Source organism: Vipera berus, assembly GCF_964194415.1.
Source record: "Vipera berus genome assembly, chromosome: 1".
Classification (NCBI taxonomy): domain Eukaryota; kingdom Metazoa; phylum Chordata; class Lepidosauria; order Squamata; family Viperidae; genus Vipera; species Vipera berus.
The window spans coordinates 26,994,952-27,012,590 of record NC_138202.1 but is presented as its reverse complement, the minus strand read 5'-3'; the positions used below and the strand labels follow the sequence as shown (position 1 = coordinate 27,012,590).

The 17,639-nt window shown below is 40.9% G+C and overlaps 1 protein-coding gene across 5 annotated transcripts in view; it reads left to right on the top strand.

Annotated features, from left to right (window-relative positions):
- KTN1 (kinectin 1) overlaps positions 1 to 17,639 on the top strand; it is a 94,999-nt gene that overhangs the window by 24,030 nt on the left and 53,330 nt on the right. For all 5 annotated transcript variants that reach the window (XM_081316966.1, XM_081316968.1, XM_081316967.1 and 2 more), the window contains exons 2-7: positions 1,820 to 2,371; positions 4,373 to 4,510; positions 9,696 to 9,872; positions 14,597 to 14,727; positions 15,558 to 15,674; positions 16,373 to 16,513. In XM_081316966.1, the coding sequence (XP_081173092.1) occupies positions 1,849 to 2,371; positions 4,373 to 4,510; positions 9,696 to 9,872; positions 14,597 to 14,727; positions 15,558 to 15,674; positions 16,373 to 16,513 (1,227 nt within the window). In that variant the 5' untranslated portion in view covers positions 1,820 to 1,848. The remainder of the gene's footprint in view (positions 1 to 1,819; positions 2,372 to 4,372; positions 4,511 to 9,695; positions 9,873 to 14,596; positions 14,728 to 15,557; positions 15,675 to 16,372; positions 16,514 to 17,639) is intronic.

Here is a 17,639-nt window from a genome sequence, read left to right as displayed (position 1 = left end):
TCTGTCATTAAGGAGTAATTCTTTTAAGTTTTGTTCTCCCTAGAAGAACTGAAGAATTTATTATATTCTGTGTTCTTGGAAGGAAGTAGTGAGAATTGTGTTGCTATTAACAACTGCACTCCACAGTGCAGTTATAAATTGAATTGTATAGCCGTGGAATACAGTATAATTCTCCATTAAACACTTCCAGTGGGGGAAAAAAATCTACTGTCTCCTGAGTCATACCACTTTCATTGCTGAACTACTCTTAGCATTAGGAATTAGCATTAGGAATTTTCCTAAATTTACTTTCTTGTGATCGAGACATATTGCTGCTTTACCTCTGGAGCAACTCTGAACAATTCTGCCCCTCCTGCAGGACAGCCCTTTAGATACCTGAATTGTCTCTCTGCATTTTTCCTCTTATCCTGGCTCTATCAAATGGTTGGTTTACTCTAGATCTGGGGTCCCCAACCCCCGATCCATGGACCAGCATTGGGCTGCAGCATGCTAGAAACTGGGCGACACAAACAAGCAAAGCCCTATCCGTGGGATGAAGGCAGCATGCGAAAGCATGCCCCCTATGGTCCATGGAAAAACCTCTCTCCACAGAACCGGTCCTTGGTGCCCAAAAGGTTGGGGGCCGTTGCTCTAGACATTCTCTAGTTTGTCAGAGTCTTCCTATGGTGTTGAATTAGCTATTGGGTGATCTGAAAAAATAGGTTAGGGATAAATATTGCTGGAGAAAGCCTATCTGTGTGGTTGCTAGGAGTTGAAAATGACTTGTAGTTTAATCTTATGGATTTTATGTCCCACATCCCTTCTATTTAGGAAACTTGAAGATTTCACTAGATTTTAAATGACTGGTTAAATGACTGATTTTTAAAGATATGTATTAGTATTGTAGTCATTACTAACTATCTCTTGTACTTTGAGTAGAAAGACACAATTTAAATCAAATAAATACTTTTGCTCTAACTTTAACTTGGGTTGTAGACATCTCATCTTAGAAGAATTTTATTGACTACTTCTCTGTAGATAAGGTTGCAAGCCTTTTTCCTAAAGTAAGGCAAAATAAAAATTCAAATTTTGTCTTCCTTTCTTTTGAAGACAGTTGATCTTGCCATTAATTTTGTTGCATAAAACTGATTCTAATAGTTTGAGGTAAATAATGTGTGATGAGATTAAAAAAAAATCTAGAATATCTTGGGTATCAATTAGAATAATCAATTTCTTCAATGTTATAGTTTAAAAAGGCCAAGCCTACAAGAAGCAGGAATGGGGAGGAAAGGAAGAAGAAAAAAAACAATCTTGGAGCATGATTGTTTAAAGTTACAATTCTTATCTTGGAATGGTTGCTGATAAATAATAACTAGGAGAACCAAACGAAAGCAGAATTCTCTCCACTCAGGCATTATGGTGGAATCTGGAACTGAAGTGAGGGCTGGAGTGAAAAGCCTTGAATCGCTGATAGGAGGAGGAAGCCTCTGAAAGCAGATTCTCTCTAAACTTTGCAGTGCTTATCTAGTAGTTTCTGTAGTGAGTGCATTAGTCTATCAAGATTCCTGGCAATAGCAATAAAGGTACTATTCTGATCAACTCTTTGTATTGAGAGGCACAGTGAAAAAATGGTATTGCTCCTCTTCTCTCCTTTTGCTTCATTCTAAACAATATACTCTCCTTATCGATATTTTTATTTTATTGATACTTTTTTTAAAAAAAAAATCATTATTGATCAGCTACTTGGAAACACCATTGCTTCAGTGATACATCTGTAAAAACACCGCCTTTAAGACTTCTTAGTAATTTTTATTCTCGTTTGTCCTTATTTTCTTTGCAGATTTGTTCCTGTAGTTAAGAAAAAGCACAATGGAATTCTACGAGTCTCCCTATTTTATCGTCCTAGTACCTTCTGTTGTGATTGCTGTCATCTTCCTCTTTTTTTGGCTTTTTATGAAAGAAACGCTATACGATGAAGCCCTTGCCAAACAAAAGAGGGACCAAAAGCTTCTGCCTAGTAAGACGGATAAAAAGAAAGCAGAGAAGAAGAAGAGCAAGAAAAAAGAGGCGCAGAATGGGAATCTCCACGAGTCTGACTCGGAGAGCACCCCTCGGGACTTCCGACTGTCAGATGCTGTGGGGTCAGAGGAGGAACACATTGTCCCTCTCCCACTGAATGTGACAGAGGCCCCCAGCAGTCTCCGGGAGCGCAAGAAGAAGGAGAAGAAACATAAGGGCAACTCAGAGGAACTTGTGCCAAAAGAATCGGAGAGTTCTAAGTCTGCAGGGAAAAAAGTGGACCCCGTACCTGTAACAAAACAGCCCACCCCACCTTCGGATTCAGCTGGGTCCAAAAAAAAATCTGGACAAAAAAAGCAGAAAAATGGAATAGGTACGACTGTGTTACTATTTGGGGGGGGGGGGTTTGGGGGGGGAGGGAATAAGGGGGTGGCAATATATTTTCATTGTGTAGAAGAGCAAGTCACACCGCCACTACAGAATAAGAGTCATTGGCTGCAGGTTTACAGATTAAATGACAAGGCCCCAAAGGAAAGGGAATGGGAAAGCAACAGTGAAATTAAGCACATTCAGGCACCAGTTTCTAATGTTATCTGTTATGATGATGATGATCAACTGGAATCAAAGTGAGGGGCACAGAGTTCAAAGACAAGTTTTGACAGTCTTTCAAGGCACAGCCTGGCAATTACTGGATGTGGCTGTGATTTGTCTTGAAGTTGCTAGCCTTGAAAATAAGGCTTTGCTGGAACCTGCTGGCAGCTCCCTATTCTTTCTTGACAGATAGATCTGGAATTGGCTGTAAGTGATGTTTCACACTTGCTTGGTTTAAAATATTAAGCAATCCAGGCATAGCATATTTCCTATATACTTCATAAAGACGCTTGGATTCAGAGGATTATAGAGAATCTTTTTTTAAAGCCATTGCTGGATCCTTGTCAGAATCAGCAATACACACACACACACACACACACACACACAGTGCTTTTTTTGTAAAAGAAAAAGGTGCCGGAACTCACACATGTCATACAACCCACCTTGCCTACCCTACAAGGTTCCATCCAAAAAAGGTGCCGGAACTCCGTTCTGAGCGTTCTATGAGAAAAAAAGCCCTGTGTGTGTGTGTGTGTGTGTGTCTGTGTGTGTGTCTGTGTGTGTGTCTGTGTCTGTGTGTGTCTGTGTCTGTGTGTGTGTGTATTGGCGTATTTGGGTCTTTTCCCGTGTAGGATTGAGGGTGTCTTGGTGACGTTTCGACCTTTATGCCTCTGTGAGAAAGACAGATAGATGAATCCTAAGACTTAAACACTACATAGACCATGCAAATGAGGAAGAACACATTATTTCTAATAATGATGATGATCTCAGAAAAATGGCTGTCCAGTCTCTTCTTAAAAACTTCCAGCGTTGGAGCATTTACCACTTCTGGTGGCAGGTTGTTCCACTGGTTAATTGTTCTAACTGTCAGGAAGTTTCTCCTTAGTTCTAGGTTGCTTCTCTCCTTGACTAGTTTCCATCTGTTGCTTCTTGTCCTGCTTTCAGGTGCTTTGGAGAATAGCTTGACTCCCTCTTCTTTGTGGCAACCCCTGAGATATTGGAACACTGCTATCATATCTTCTTTTTCTTTTTGTATTAATAAAGAAATTATTTCAAAATAGAATGTGACACATGGATTAAAGAGTTCCTACCTAGTAACAACTTTATATGTAAAGGTTAACCTTGGCACACAAAATTGCATTCACTGTTTTCTGTCAGCAGTTTAAACTTTAGGTTGTTTTGATCTTGCTAGAATGAAGCTTGATCTACCGAATGAAGCTTTGAAAAGAGAAATATTCGGCACTGTTGGAAATATTTTGTTAGCCTACATAAACTTTCCAACTGTACAGAAAATGTCTTAGATTCAGATATGGTCGTGTGATTTACATTCAGATGCTTGACAGCTGTTTCATAGTTACGATGATTGTTGTGTCTCAGGATCATGTAATCACTTTTTGCCACCTTTTAACAAGCAAAGTCAACGGGGAGGCCAGATTCATTTAACAAAAGTGTTACTAATTTAATAGCTGCAATGAATCTCTTTAACAACTGTGGCAAGAAAAATTGTAAAATGGGGCAAAACTCACTTAACAGATTTCTCACCTAGCAGCATAAATTTTGGGCTCAATTGTGGTCGTAAGTCAAGGACTACTTTTATCACGTATAATATATATGAATTTAAGTGTTCCGTGCAACTTGTACATGGCTGTACATGCACCTGTTGTATCTATGTACATGTGTATATAAATGTATAGCATACATGCATACCTACAAACATGTATGGACATGTATAGATTAGTGTGTACAGTATAAAGTGTAATATAGCTCATTTTTCTTTTAACAGATGATCAGGATGCCAGGAGTGATTCACTTCTGTCCACATCCAGAAAGCAAGATCCTCTCATATTGCATCCTGAGATAAAGCAAGAAAGTGGCTCTGGGAAGAAGAAATTGTCTGCAAAGAAACAAAAGACAGATAATGGTAATTCAGTGCATTTTATATCAGATGTTTTAATAAACACTTTTAGTGGGTGATCTTTGTTGGATTAAATATTTCTGGGTTCAGTGCATCAAATTCAGTCACAAAATTACTCCCAAATCAAATCGGAATTTGTGCATGTGTAGAAGTGAGGATGTAATTTTGGTGTCAATCCTCAGAGCCTTACTTCCTTCTCAAATGCACTAGGAAGAAGGAAAATAGCTAGCAACATCATTCTCATGAATCAGATATACTTGACACTAAAGTTGGAAAGTTAGCTTCCCTCCAATTGTCTAGCTTGTGCAGATACCTACCTGACTTTGGGGGAATCAGTGCTTGTTTAATTACATGAATGGAATGGAATCTACTTAGTTTAGAATTCTATTTTAGTAATTATAATAAATGATAATCCTTTTTTCACTTAAAGAATGTAACAATTGCATTATGACATGTACTTTCATAGTCTGGAATCCACTTAATTTACACGAAAGAAACTAAAATGATTCATTAAGATTTGTAAATATTTAATGCATATACGTGAACTGTGCCACAGACTGTAGATATTAAGAATAGTAGCATTCAGAGTTTTGTGAGTCTTCTGTGACTTATTTGTTTCTAGAACCAAGGAGGTCCTGCCTGACAAAAGGAAGGTTAGGGTAGAAATAGCATGACTGACAATTGTTACCTTTTGGTAGAAGAAAAATAAGTGCTTGATCTTCTTGAATCAATATATGTTCACTCATTTGAATTATACCCTGCCTTTCCTCCAGAAGTTTAAAGTGGTGTACGCTGCTTATTTACTCTGTTTATTTCTTCCTCCTCCGTGTGATGATTTTTAATGGTACATCGCAAGTATGTTTGCATGTATATATTTATTACTGTATACTTCACCTTATAAATATACTTTTAGAGCAGCGGCCCCAATCTTTTGGACACCAGGGTCCAGTTCCGTGGAGAGAGGTTTTTCCACAGACCGGAGAGAGCCTGGTTTTGCGTGCTGCCTGCATCCTGTGGATGGGGCTTCGCTTGTTTGTGTGGCCCGGTGTTTGGCATGCCGCAGGCCAGTATTAATCCACAGAAGAGGGTTGGGGACCCCTGCTTTAGGGATATCCCATAACATACAACCATTCTGTTGTTTTTCTTTTTCCTCCTCTGAGCAATTGTGTGGAATGTTTCAGTTTTATCCATACTATAAGCTTGGAAGCATATCCTTCAGGGGATATCTGTTTCCTGCATTATCAGACCAATTTGTTGAACAGCAAACTTTGATTTAGGGTAAAACAGTGCTGCTGAACCAGCAAAAATGGTCCATGCTTTACTGCTATTTGATGGGTTAGGATGAAGGAGCCTGCTATTTAAAGATGGGTGTGTCCTTAGATCAGAGTGGACAGACTCTGAATCTAGGTCCAAGTAATTGCAGTTGAACTAATTTAAACTTACGCAAATGAGAGATCAAATCAGATTGCTGGTAAGACTGTCCATACTTCTGTAAGCTGGGGATGAGATAAGATGATGACAAAGGGTTTTCAGAGAGACAATAGTTAACTGTTTTGGCCTCTAGTCCACTCACTGCTTTCTTCACTCTCCTCTACCAAACATCTTTCTACCTCTCTAAATAAGTCTATTTTTATATACAGATAGTCCTCAACTTACGGCTACAATTGCAGTTGGCCTTCTATTGCCAAGCTAGGTGATAATTAAATGAGTCATGACTACACCCAGTTTTATGACCTTTATTGCCATAGTCATTAAACATCACACAGTTATTAAATGAATCCTGCTTGCCCCATTGACTTGGCTTTCCTGAATCTGGCTGGGAAGATCATAAATAACAATCAGATGACCCCAGGATGCTACAATTGTTGTAAATAAATGCTGGTTGTCAAGTACCCAAATTGCCACCATGCAATCTCTGGGGACACTGGTTGTCATAAGTGCAAGGACAGTAAGATTTGTGGGCTAATCCATTCCCACAAAAGTAACTCTTTATATATTTTAGGCCAAAAGCATAGATGTCCACATTTGGTGAATCATATTTCTTACAACTTTGCTCATTATTCTTTGGGTCACCGGACCTTCTCATATTGTTGAAAGTAAATACTGTATTTAAGATGGTTGTAGCGCCATCTACTGGAAAGACAGCTTCAACAAGAATTCCTCTGACAGCTAAACTAGATTTCGGCCAATACAGCAAAGCTTAGTCAAATCCAAAGTATGATGTTATGCATGTACTGTTACATATGTGTTGTTAGGCAGGGCATAGATTGTTATACGACTGTCTATATTGTAGTGAGATATTTCATTCTAAACTTTCCTTATGGTAAACAAATTAGGGAAAGCAGGCAGAACATGGCTTCTGGAATTCTTTCCAATTTCTTTACCTCCAATACACATAAGGGGCATCAGAATTTTCTGCTGTATAATGAAATAGTATGTGTGTGTGTTTGTTTCTTGTCCATGTGTATTCATATACAGCTGTACACTGGGTCACAAAGGGTATACTGCATTTGCTTAACTTTAGTTCACATAACCAGGAGGGGTTGAGTTTGAACAGTTTATAGTTTCAGAATAACTGAAAATTAATATGTCATACATTGAGTGAGGGAGCTGAACACATTTGCTCATTAGAGAGTAACAAAAATACAGTCGCTGGGAAAAATGAAAATTTCATGTTGAGTATATTACGTTACAAATATGAAAATGTATCACTATATCTCAGTGCTATTTTCATGGTGTCAACACTTAAATAGAATCAATATCTAATGAGCTTGAGTGTTGGCAGATTTAGGACAGGTAAGAGAACAACCTGTTTCACATAGTTATACTCAGTGCTTTTTCTGTAAAAGAAAAAGGTGCCGGAACTCACACATGTCATACAACCCGCCTTGCCTACCCTACAAGGTTCCATCCAAAAAAAGGTGCCAGAACTCCGTTCTGAGTGTTCTGTGACAAAAAAAGCCCTGGTTATACTGTGTAATTCACTGCCACAAGTGATCGCTACCAATTTGCACAGTTTGAAAGAGAGATAAACAGGTTGAAGGATAATAAGCTAAACAGTGGCTACCATATATAACCTTGTCTCTTATCTAAAATATATTTAAAGCAAATATGTTATCTAGATCTTTTAGAGTTCTATTTCTATCTGCACCAGCCAATAAAGCTAGTAGTAAAGCTTTTGGCAATTGTAGTCCAAAGAAATTGGAAACATCCTATTAAGTACTATAGACTTAAAATATTAGAGCAATGTTGTGGAATTCAAATTGGGGCATGATACAGGTTGACTTTAAACAGTTTGTTTAGTGACCATTCAGATTTACGACAGTGAAAAAAGTGACTTATGATCATTTTTTACACTTATGACTGTTACAGCATCCCCGTGATCACGTGATCAAAATTCAGACGCTTGGCAACTGACTCATATTTATGATTATTCCACTGTCCTGAGGTCATGTGATCACTGTTTGTGATCTTTTGACAAGCAAAGTCAATGGGGAAGTCGGATTTATTTAAAAACCATGTTACTAATTTAACAACTGCAGTGATTCACTTAACAATTGTGGCAACAAAGGTCCTAAAATGGGGCAAAACTCAACAAATGTCTTGCGTAGCAACAGAAATTTTGGACTCAATTGTGGTCATAAGTTGAGGACTACCTGTACGATATTTGGGTCCTGACTTCCCATTTATATATAGTTTGTGTTCCCATTTGAGGAATTGCACGTTGAACAAGAAGAGGTTTGTTCTAATTGAGCAACTCTTCTTACTTCCCCACCCATTTTTCACAATTCAAGCCTTTAGATCAGGGGTCTTCAAACTTGGCCCTTTTATGACTTGTGGACGTCAATTCCCAGAATTCTTCAGCCAGGCACACTGACTGAGGAATTCTGGGAGCTGAAGTCCACAAGTCATAAAAGGGCCAAGTTTGAAGACCCCTGCTTTAGATGATCTTTTTTACAGAAGCTGGAAGACACAAAACTATGTCACTAAAAATATATAATGCCATTAAGGGCTTAGGTTCTTCCTCATTCTTCATATAAAATTAAAATCATCTGCTATATTGATATATTAAAGAGAAGTTTCTCTTTAGTGTGCTCAGTTAAGCAAGATGGCATTTTGAGTATTGAAAATTTTCAAGTTAGCCTGTAATTTTGGTTTTCAGCATGGCAAGCTTGAACCAGTTTTAGAGAGACATTTGATATTTGGTTAAAAAGAACAAACCCCACTCCTTACTAGCATTGATGATGTTATCTAGTTTGGGTAATGAAACGTCTGCAAGAAAACAACATTGGTTAAAAACAATTATTCTGATTTGATTTTAATACAATGCATAATGAATTAAATGCACAGTACTGGCTACCATCTGAAGAGCACTAAGTTAACAAATAACCTAGTGTAGTTTTTTAGGATTTTACTCTCAGGATCTTGCAAACTGCAGCGTATAAGGTAAGATTCTCAAGTGTGAATTTGTTCTTTGTGCCATCTATGTTTGGTCTAACCTGAAAATCCTGAAAATTATCACCAGTTGAGATCTCTTGTCTTTGACTTGTGCATGGTGCTACCGTTGACCCTTACAATAGATTACAAATACTGATATATAATCTAAGACTTAATCACTATGGGTGAATCATTGGAGAGACTGAGGAATTTGGATGAATTTTAACAACCCTAATATAAAAGCACTTCTGTAGTACTTTCTATGTGTTCAATGCATTTCATAAGTATAGTTTTATAATTCTTATAAAAACTCTTTGTAAATAAATGGTATTATTCCTATATTATAGATTTGGAAGACTAAGACTTGGGGAAATGGTTTGCTTAAAATTGTGGAGTCAGTTTATGCCAGAGGCTATATTTTATTTGAATATATTCAAATACTATATTGGCTGAAAAGTAGAAACCTAGTTTCTAACTGTTAATTTATGTGCATTTTTAATATATGTTTAGTAGCAATTTTTTTAAAAATATACTAGAAACAACTTGCAATCCCAAACTATCAAAAGCGAACAATAAATATATATATATATATATATATATATATATATATATAAAAGGCATTATGTACCTGTTCAAGAAATAACCAAAGTACTGGTGCATATGTAGACTTGAGTTTGAAGAAACCAAGTGAAACTAATTTTTTTTAAATGCATGTTACCATGTATTATTGTCAATGTATTTCCTAAATTTGCAGTTATGACTTTAGTGGATGAACCTTTGATTCGTGCAACAACATATATTCCTCTGATGGATAATGCAGACTCGGGCGTAACAGAGGGAAAGAGAGAAGCAGCTGATTTGGTGAGGCATGATGGTCTTGAAGGACTGCAGAAAACCAGTGTGAAGAAGCTGAAGAATGAAACCGAGAAAGGTATTGGTGCAAAAGAGAAGGCAGGGCCAGGAAAACTAGTCGATCGTGCTACGATGCACGGAGACATAGTCATTTTTTTTAAAATTGGATTTATATACCACCCTTTCCCATTGCCACAATATTCTTAAGAATTTGAGGGTTTTGTTGTTTTTTTAATTGAGAAAAGTTTAGACTGTGGGCAGTTGCAGAATTTATGATAAATGGATTGAAACCAAATGGTGAATGGAAGGGGAGGGCTGGATAAGTTGCGTCAGAAATCAAAGGGAATGGAGAGGAAAGAAAGGAACAAAAGAGGCAACAGGAAAGAAAAGGGGGAGAGATCCTGTTCAGGTGACACAAAAAGTTTTAAAATTCACCAGTCAAACCTGTCCAAGCAATAACTAATATTCAGAATCATCATCAAAGGTGTTCCTAATTTTTAGTTCTTTGGGAGAAAATACCGTCTTCCAATCTTAAGGCATTTTGCTTTGCATTTGGGATTTTCCCAGGCAAATCAGTAGTATTTTCCTTACTAGTAAGCCTAAGATTTTTGTGTATTTGCTAGAATCTTTGGGGATCTACTATTTTGAGTCATTTTTTCATCTCAACTAAATTCTTTCTGTATTTCACTTTGAGAGTTGTGTTGGCTTGGCCTTCTGATAAAAGCTTGATATTGCTGTTTGCGGCTGGTTTGCCTGTACCAGAAATGATTAAGTTCAGTATTTTAGGTAAGGTGGTGCTGTATATTTCTGAGACAATGATCAGAGAACTTGCTGATGGCCTCACAAAGCTGAAATGCCTGAACTCTGATGTTAATTTCCAAGTAGAGGAATACATTAAGTTCCTGAAATATGTTTTTCAGAGGTTGATAGCAGAGTTCTGAGATGAACATAAACATGAAAGTAATGACTGTATGCATATCTGATGTCTGTGTTTTTTGAAGAGTAGTCAAAACAGTATTTTTTATTTTAAGTTTCATAAAAGAAAGATAGGGAGCCTTGAAGCGACCTGCCAATGAGCAGCCTCTATTTTTCTTTTTAAGTTGGCATATGAAAAAAACATACCGTATATACTTGAGTATAAGCCGAATTTTTCAGCCCACTTTTTGGGCTGAAAAATTCCACTTCGGCTTATACTCCAGTCAACAAAAAAAACTTACCGAGGACTTGTGCGCGGCCGAGGCTTTGGTGCTTCCGGGATCGCCCGCACCTCTCCCAAGCCACCGCCGTCCGAGACCTGCCGAAGTTTGGGGAGGTTTGGGGAGGTGCGCGCGCACCTCCCCAAACTCCGCGCCTTGCCTGCCTGCTTCTTTCCGCAGCGGAAAGAAGCAGGCAGGCAGGGCGCGGAGGAACGGAGACTTGCCGACGTTTGGGGAGGTTTGGGCGCCTCCCCAAACCTCGGCAGGTCTCCGTTCCTCCGCGCAGACCTGCCGACGTTTGGGGAGGTTTGGGCGCCTCCCCAAACCTCCCCAAACGTCGGCAGGTCTCCGTTCCTCCTGCCGACCTTTGGGGAGGTTTGGGCGCCTCCCCAAACCTCGGCAGGTCTCCGTTCCTCCTGCCGACCTTTGGGGAGGTTTGGGCGCCTCCCCAAACCTCGGCAGGTCTCCGTTCCTCCTGCCGACCTTTGGGGAGGTTTGGGCGCCTCCCCAAACCTCCCCAGGTCTCCGTTCCTCCTGCCGACCTTTGGGGAGGTTTGGGCGCCTCCCCAAACCTCGGCAGGTCTCCGTTCCTCCTGCCGACCTTTGGGGAGGTTTGGGCGCCTCCCCAAACCTCGGCAGGTCTCCGTTCCTGTTTGGGGAGGTTTGGGCGCCTCCCCAAACCTCCCCAAACCTCGGCAGGTCTCCGTTCCTCCGCGCAGACCTGCCGACCTTTGGGGAGGTTTGGGCGCCTCCCCAAACGTCCCCAAACCTCGGCAGGTCTCCGTTCCTGTTTGGGGAGGTTTGGGCGCCTCCCCAAACCTCCCCAAACCTCGGCAGGTCTCCGTTCCTCCGCGCAGACCTGCCGACCTTTGGGGAGGTTTGGGCGCCTCCCCAAACCTCGGCAGGTCTCCGTTCCTGTTTGGGGAGGTTTGGGCGCCTCCCCAAACCTCGGCAGGTCTCCGTTCCTCCGCGCAGACCTGCCGACCTTTGGGGAGGTTTGGGCGCCTCCCCAAACGTCCCCAAACCTCGGCAGGTCTCCGTTCCTGTTTGGGGAGGTTTGGGCGCCTCCCCAAACCTCCCCAAACCTCGGCAGGTCTCCGTTCCTCCGCGCAGACCTGCCGACCTTTGGGGAGGTTTGGGCGCCTCCCCAAACGTCCCCAAACCTCGGCAGGTCTCCGTTCCTGTTTGGGGAGGTTTGGGCGCCTCCCCAAACCTCCCCAAACCTCGGCAGGTCTCCGTTCCTCCGCGCAGACCTGCCGACCTTTGGGGAGGTTTGGGCGCCTCCCCAAACGTCCCCAAACCTCGGCAGGTCTCCGTTCCTGTTTGGGGAGGTTTGGGCGCCTCCCCAAACGTCCCCAAACCTCGGCAGGTCTCCGTTCCTCCGCGCAGACCTGCCGACCTTTGGGGAGGTTTGGGCGCCTCCCCAAACCTCCCCAAACCTCGGCAGGTCTCCGTTCTTCCTGCCGACCTTTGGGGAGGTTTGGGCGCCTCCCCAAACCTCCCCAAACGTCGGCAGGTCTGCGCGGAGGAACGGAGACCTGCCGAGGTTTGGGGAGGTTTGGGGAGGCGCCCAAACCTCCCCAAACAGGAACGGAGACCTGCCGAGGTTTGGGGACGTTTGGGGAGGCGCCCAAACCTCCCCAAAGGTCGGCAGGTCTGCGCGGAGGAACGGAGACCTGCCGAGGTTTGGGGAGGTTTGGGGAGGCGCCCAAACCTCCCCAAACAGGAACGGAGACCTGCCGAGGTTTGGGGAGGTTTGGGGAGGCGCCCAAACCTCCCCAAACGTCGGCAGGTCTGCGCGGAGGAACGGAGACCTGCCGAGGTTTGGGGACGTTTGGGGAGGCGCCCAAACCTCCCCAAACAGGAACGGAGACCTGCCGAGGTTTGGGGACGTTTGGGGAGGCGCCCAAACCTCCCCAAAGGTCGGCAGGTCTGCGCGGAGGAACGGAGACCTGCCGAGGTTTGGGGAGGCGCCCAAACCTCCCCAAAGGTCGGCAGGAGGAACGGAGACTTGCCGAGGTTTGGGGAGGCGCCCAAACCTCCCCAAAGGTCGGCAGGAGGAACGGAGACCTGCCGAGGTTTGGGGAGGTTTGGGGAGGCGCCCAAACCTCCCCAAAGGTCGGCAGGAGGAACGGAGACCTGCCGACGTTTGGGGAGGTTTGGGGAGGCGCCCAAACCTCCCCAAAGGTCGGCAGGAGGAACGGAGACCTGCCGACGAGCCGCGGCCACACAGGGTATTCCTGTGTATTCAGGCTTGCAGAACGGCGGATCGGCTTATACTCGAGTCAATAACTTTTTCCAGTTTTGGGGGGTGAAATTGGGGGTCTCGGCTTATACTCGAGTCGGCTTATACTCAAGTATATACGGGTATTTTTTAAATCTATCTTTTGGTGGGAAATCCACTTTTTTATCTTGGGTTGGAAATAATCTGAGCATTGGAAGTTCTTCTTTCTGTTTACCTGTAAGAGAAAAAAAAACCCCCTCAAAATTATTATTTATGATAGGATAAGCCTCAGATGGAACCAAAATGATACCAGTACGCTTTCCAATAGAGTTACTCTCTGTGCTTAGGGAGATTCTGCCTGTAGATTGCCACTAATCCATGCTTTCTTTTTAATGGTGCCTTGCGCTCCAAACGTACTGGAGAGCTTACAACAATAATTTGGAGTTTTGTCTCTCAAACATTTCCTAGGCAGAGGCATAAACTTTATTTGCCAATACAAGTAGTCCTCTCTTACTGACTGCACTTGGGACCAGCAATTCTGATGCTAAGTGACATGGTTGTTAAGTGAAACATCATACGACTGTGCCCACCTTATGTCAGTTCTGGCTGTGGTTGTGCAGCAGATCACCCACAGTCATTAAGTGCAATGTCATGTGACTTCCTACCAGTTTCCCCTTTGATTTTGTTTGTCAAAAGCTAGCTTTAAAGGTCACAAATGGCAGTCACGTGACTATATGATGTTGCAACTGTTATAAATACATGTCAGTTGTGAAGCACCTGAATCACATTCACCTGACCATGGGGATGCTTTGAGAGCCATAACTTTGAGGACCAATTGTAAATCTCCTTTTTCAGCACTGTCATAACTTCCAACAGTCACTGAACAAGCAGTCGGTAATCAAAGACTACTGGTATTTATTATATTTATACTTTGCTAGTGCCTATGAGAAAGCCTGCTGAAAAGTGGTCTTCCATGTATCACAGAATAGTAGTTTTCCTTCTACTCTTACTGTAAAAATGATCCTTGGTGGAGCAGTGGGCTAATGCCTCCTTAAGTAATACCAGCTGCCTGCAATTAGTGCAGGTTCGAGTCCCACCAGGCTCAAGGTTGACTCAGCCTTCCATCCTTCCGAGGTAGGTAAAATGAGGACCCAGATTGTTGGGGGCAATAAGCTGACTTTGTAATAATGCCGCTGGGGGAGGGTGCGAAAGCCCTAATAAGCAGGCATATACATAGAATGAAGGCTATTGCTAAGCACATTGATTTGTGCTTTAGATTGTAAGCCGCCCTGAGTCTTCGGAGAAGGGCGGGATATAAATGGGATTTTAAAAAAATAAATACGCTGCTTTCTTCTTATAACTGTTCTGTTGATTTCATTATAGAAAATGCAGATGTGAAATTTAAGGATTTTATCTTAGTTATGAAGAACATGATATTCACAGAAGAGGAGGTCATGAATGTGGTGGAGTTATTGAAGGAGAAATCTAATGCCATACAGGAGATTCTGCAGAAGGTAACTGGTGCTGTGAGGCTAGCATTGCTATTGCATTTGCTTACCATCCAAATAAATACCTGGATTTTCTTTCTTTGAAAAATAAGCAAACAAATAAATAAATCTGGATTTTCTTTCTTTGGACAACAGATCAGAAGATTTTTGAGGACACTTTTAATGATGTCACTATTTTGTTCCTGCACCACATAAGATACAGTTCCTGGCTGCTGGTTGTTAGAGATTCTGTTCTTGAGCAGAAACACGTGCCACAAATGCATTGTTTTATTACATAAGTTCATCTTGGATTTTGTACGGTAGCATAGTTAGTATGTGTCATTGCTTCTAAAGAAAGTGCATCGGTAACTGGGAATCCTTGAGGCTTTCTGATAAGCTATTTCCCAGCAGTATTTGCTCTTCCAGAGGATATTCTGCTCTGGTCCTATTTGGCCAATTCTTTTTGTCCTTGAATTAGATTCTGTGCCTTATTTATTGCAACCCTAAAATATTTCACACACATATTAGTGAATTTAATAGTATTTACCACATGCCTAGCAGTAGTTTTTTGACCGGTTCAGAAATTCTATGGCTATTCAAACTGATGAGTTATCGATCTTCTTAGATCAAGGGTTCTGAAACTGCTGCTGCATGTAGTCATTAATATGAATGAATTTAGGACTTAAGTATAACAGGGACTTACTGTATATCAGGAAATAAGCTAAAGGAGGAAAATGGATGGCAGGAACATGATCATGATTTGCTGCGGCTTGTTCCTATTGAGTTAAACTGATTTATTGTGACATGCGATCTGGTAATTAGTTTCTTCATAAGTTCATTTTATGTTCTTCATGAAGGCAAGTAAAGGAGACTCCGCTGCAGTGCTCCATCAGCTGCAAGAAAAGGATAAATTGCTTATGGCAGCAAAAGAAGAAGGTGCTGTTGCAAAGGAACAATGCAAGCAGCTCTCCCAGGTACAGTGAATCCCAGAGTAAGCAAATGTACCATTACTGGTATAATCAGATATAAAGGGAGGAACAATCATTCATGGAAAGAACAGCTAAGCGTGTCATTTATACCACTAATAAAAACAGGTTTGATGTTAGGCATTTTTAAAAAAATCTTTTCAGTAGGAAACACTTCAGGTCTGAAGACAAGGTGGGGCAAATCCATAGGGGGAAGCATACATAACAGTCTCTGTTCTCCCAACTCCTTCCAGCACCTCTTTGTTACTTTTATAAAGAATTCGATGCCTCCTCCTCCCCACACCCTGCCTAGCTATCTTTCAACTTTTTTTAAAATTACTTTTTCTGTTTTCCTACTGTGAGCTGTGTCCAGTCTCACCTCTTTAAAATCCGGGAACCTACTAAAGCATCTACTGGTAGCATTATGTCTGCCTTTGGTGCCTGTCAATTCCCATGTCCTATTGATTTTATTTTTTAAGATTCATTTAATTAAAAAGAAATAAAAGAGATGCTTAAATGCTGTAGAGCAAAATGTAACCCTTAAGTAAATTCCTTGTTTCCAGGAATGCTTTCTGAGTCTCACAGATGTTCTGAGACATACCTAGAACTATGATAGGGAACTGCAATCCTGTCCTTTGTTTAAAGTGGCCATGGGCCTCAGAATAAGGCGGAGTATTGAAAAGAGATACTCTTTGATTTGGTTGTAGGAACTGATGGCAGAGAAGGAAAGAAGCAATTTGGTTCTGGCAAAACTGAGAGAGCGTGTTAACACATTGGAAAAAGAGCATGGGGGTTTCCAAAACAAAATCCATGTGGGCTACCAAGAAAACCAGCAGATGAAAATGAAGGTAAAGTCAACATCTCTAATGAAAAATGCAAATGTTCATTTTGACTTGAGTATCCAGATGCTTAGGATGAGGAACATGCATTATAGCCCTTGGGTGCATATTACAATTTCTCTGTGTTTGTAGGTAACCTCTTTTCTTTCTCATGTAATGTGAATCAGCTAGTGTGTTTTTTTAAAGTATTCACCTTTACATAATTTTAAACTGCTTTTTTCCCACAGGATACTAATTTCTTTTGTAAATTTTATTGTATTTGCTAACAAATTGATTTTTTTTTTAAAAAAAAGCAGCACCTACACCAAATTACACTTAGTTGTAGGTTCTTTATTAAAAGTGCATCAGATTTTTGTTTTTTAAAATGCAGATCCTTAAATCCTGAAACATCCCTAGTTTCTCTAAACCATCTGCTCAGCTTCTATGCAAGCAGACTTTCCTTTTTCCATGCCAAGATATTGCAGACCTGTGGCTAAATAAACATTTTAAGCAAAATGGAATTATTGTGTAATTGTTCTTTTGAACAGTGTGGAACAGAAAAAATGACCTGTAAAGGACCCTGAGTCATGCTTCAGTGGACATTCCCTAAATTCTTTCTTTCCCATATCTTGATTTCATTAGTTATGATTGTTACATGTATATCTCCTAATTATCAGAATGAGGTTCACATGACATACAGACCCTAGATGATCAGTAGTCGCTTCATGTTTGAATATCAGCTTTGTTCCTGAATTATTGATAGGACTCTACTGTAAGGACATGGAAAAGCAAGATAGTGCTCATGTTTTGAAAACCTCATATATAATTTCAAGTTTGACTAGGATTTAGATTATGCACCTTTTTCAGGTTATACTACTATTTTACATAGTTTCATTGCAGAGTTTGAAGACTTAAAGTAAAAGGTTTCTTAAAGTTTCCCTTCCTTTATAGTAACAATTGCAAAACCAGAATACTAATTTAAATTACAGTTTAAAAACAACCAATGGAACATAATAAGGAAACACTAATTAAATTTCAAAGTACAAAAAAATAATGGAAGTGCATTAAAACCTAGGGAATTCAAACTTTAAAGGAATATTACAATATCAACCAAGTGGTTATTTTATAATAGAGAAAATAACAATGCCCTATAAAA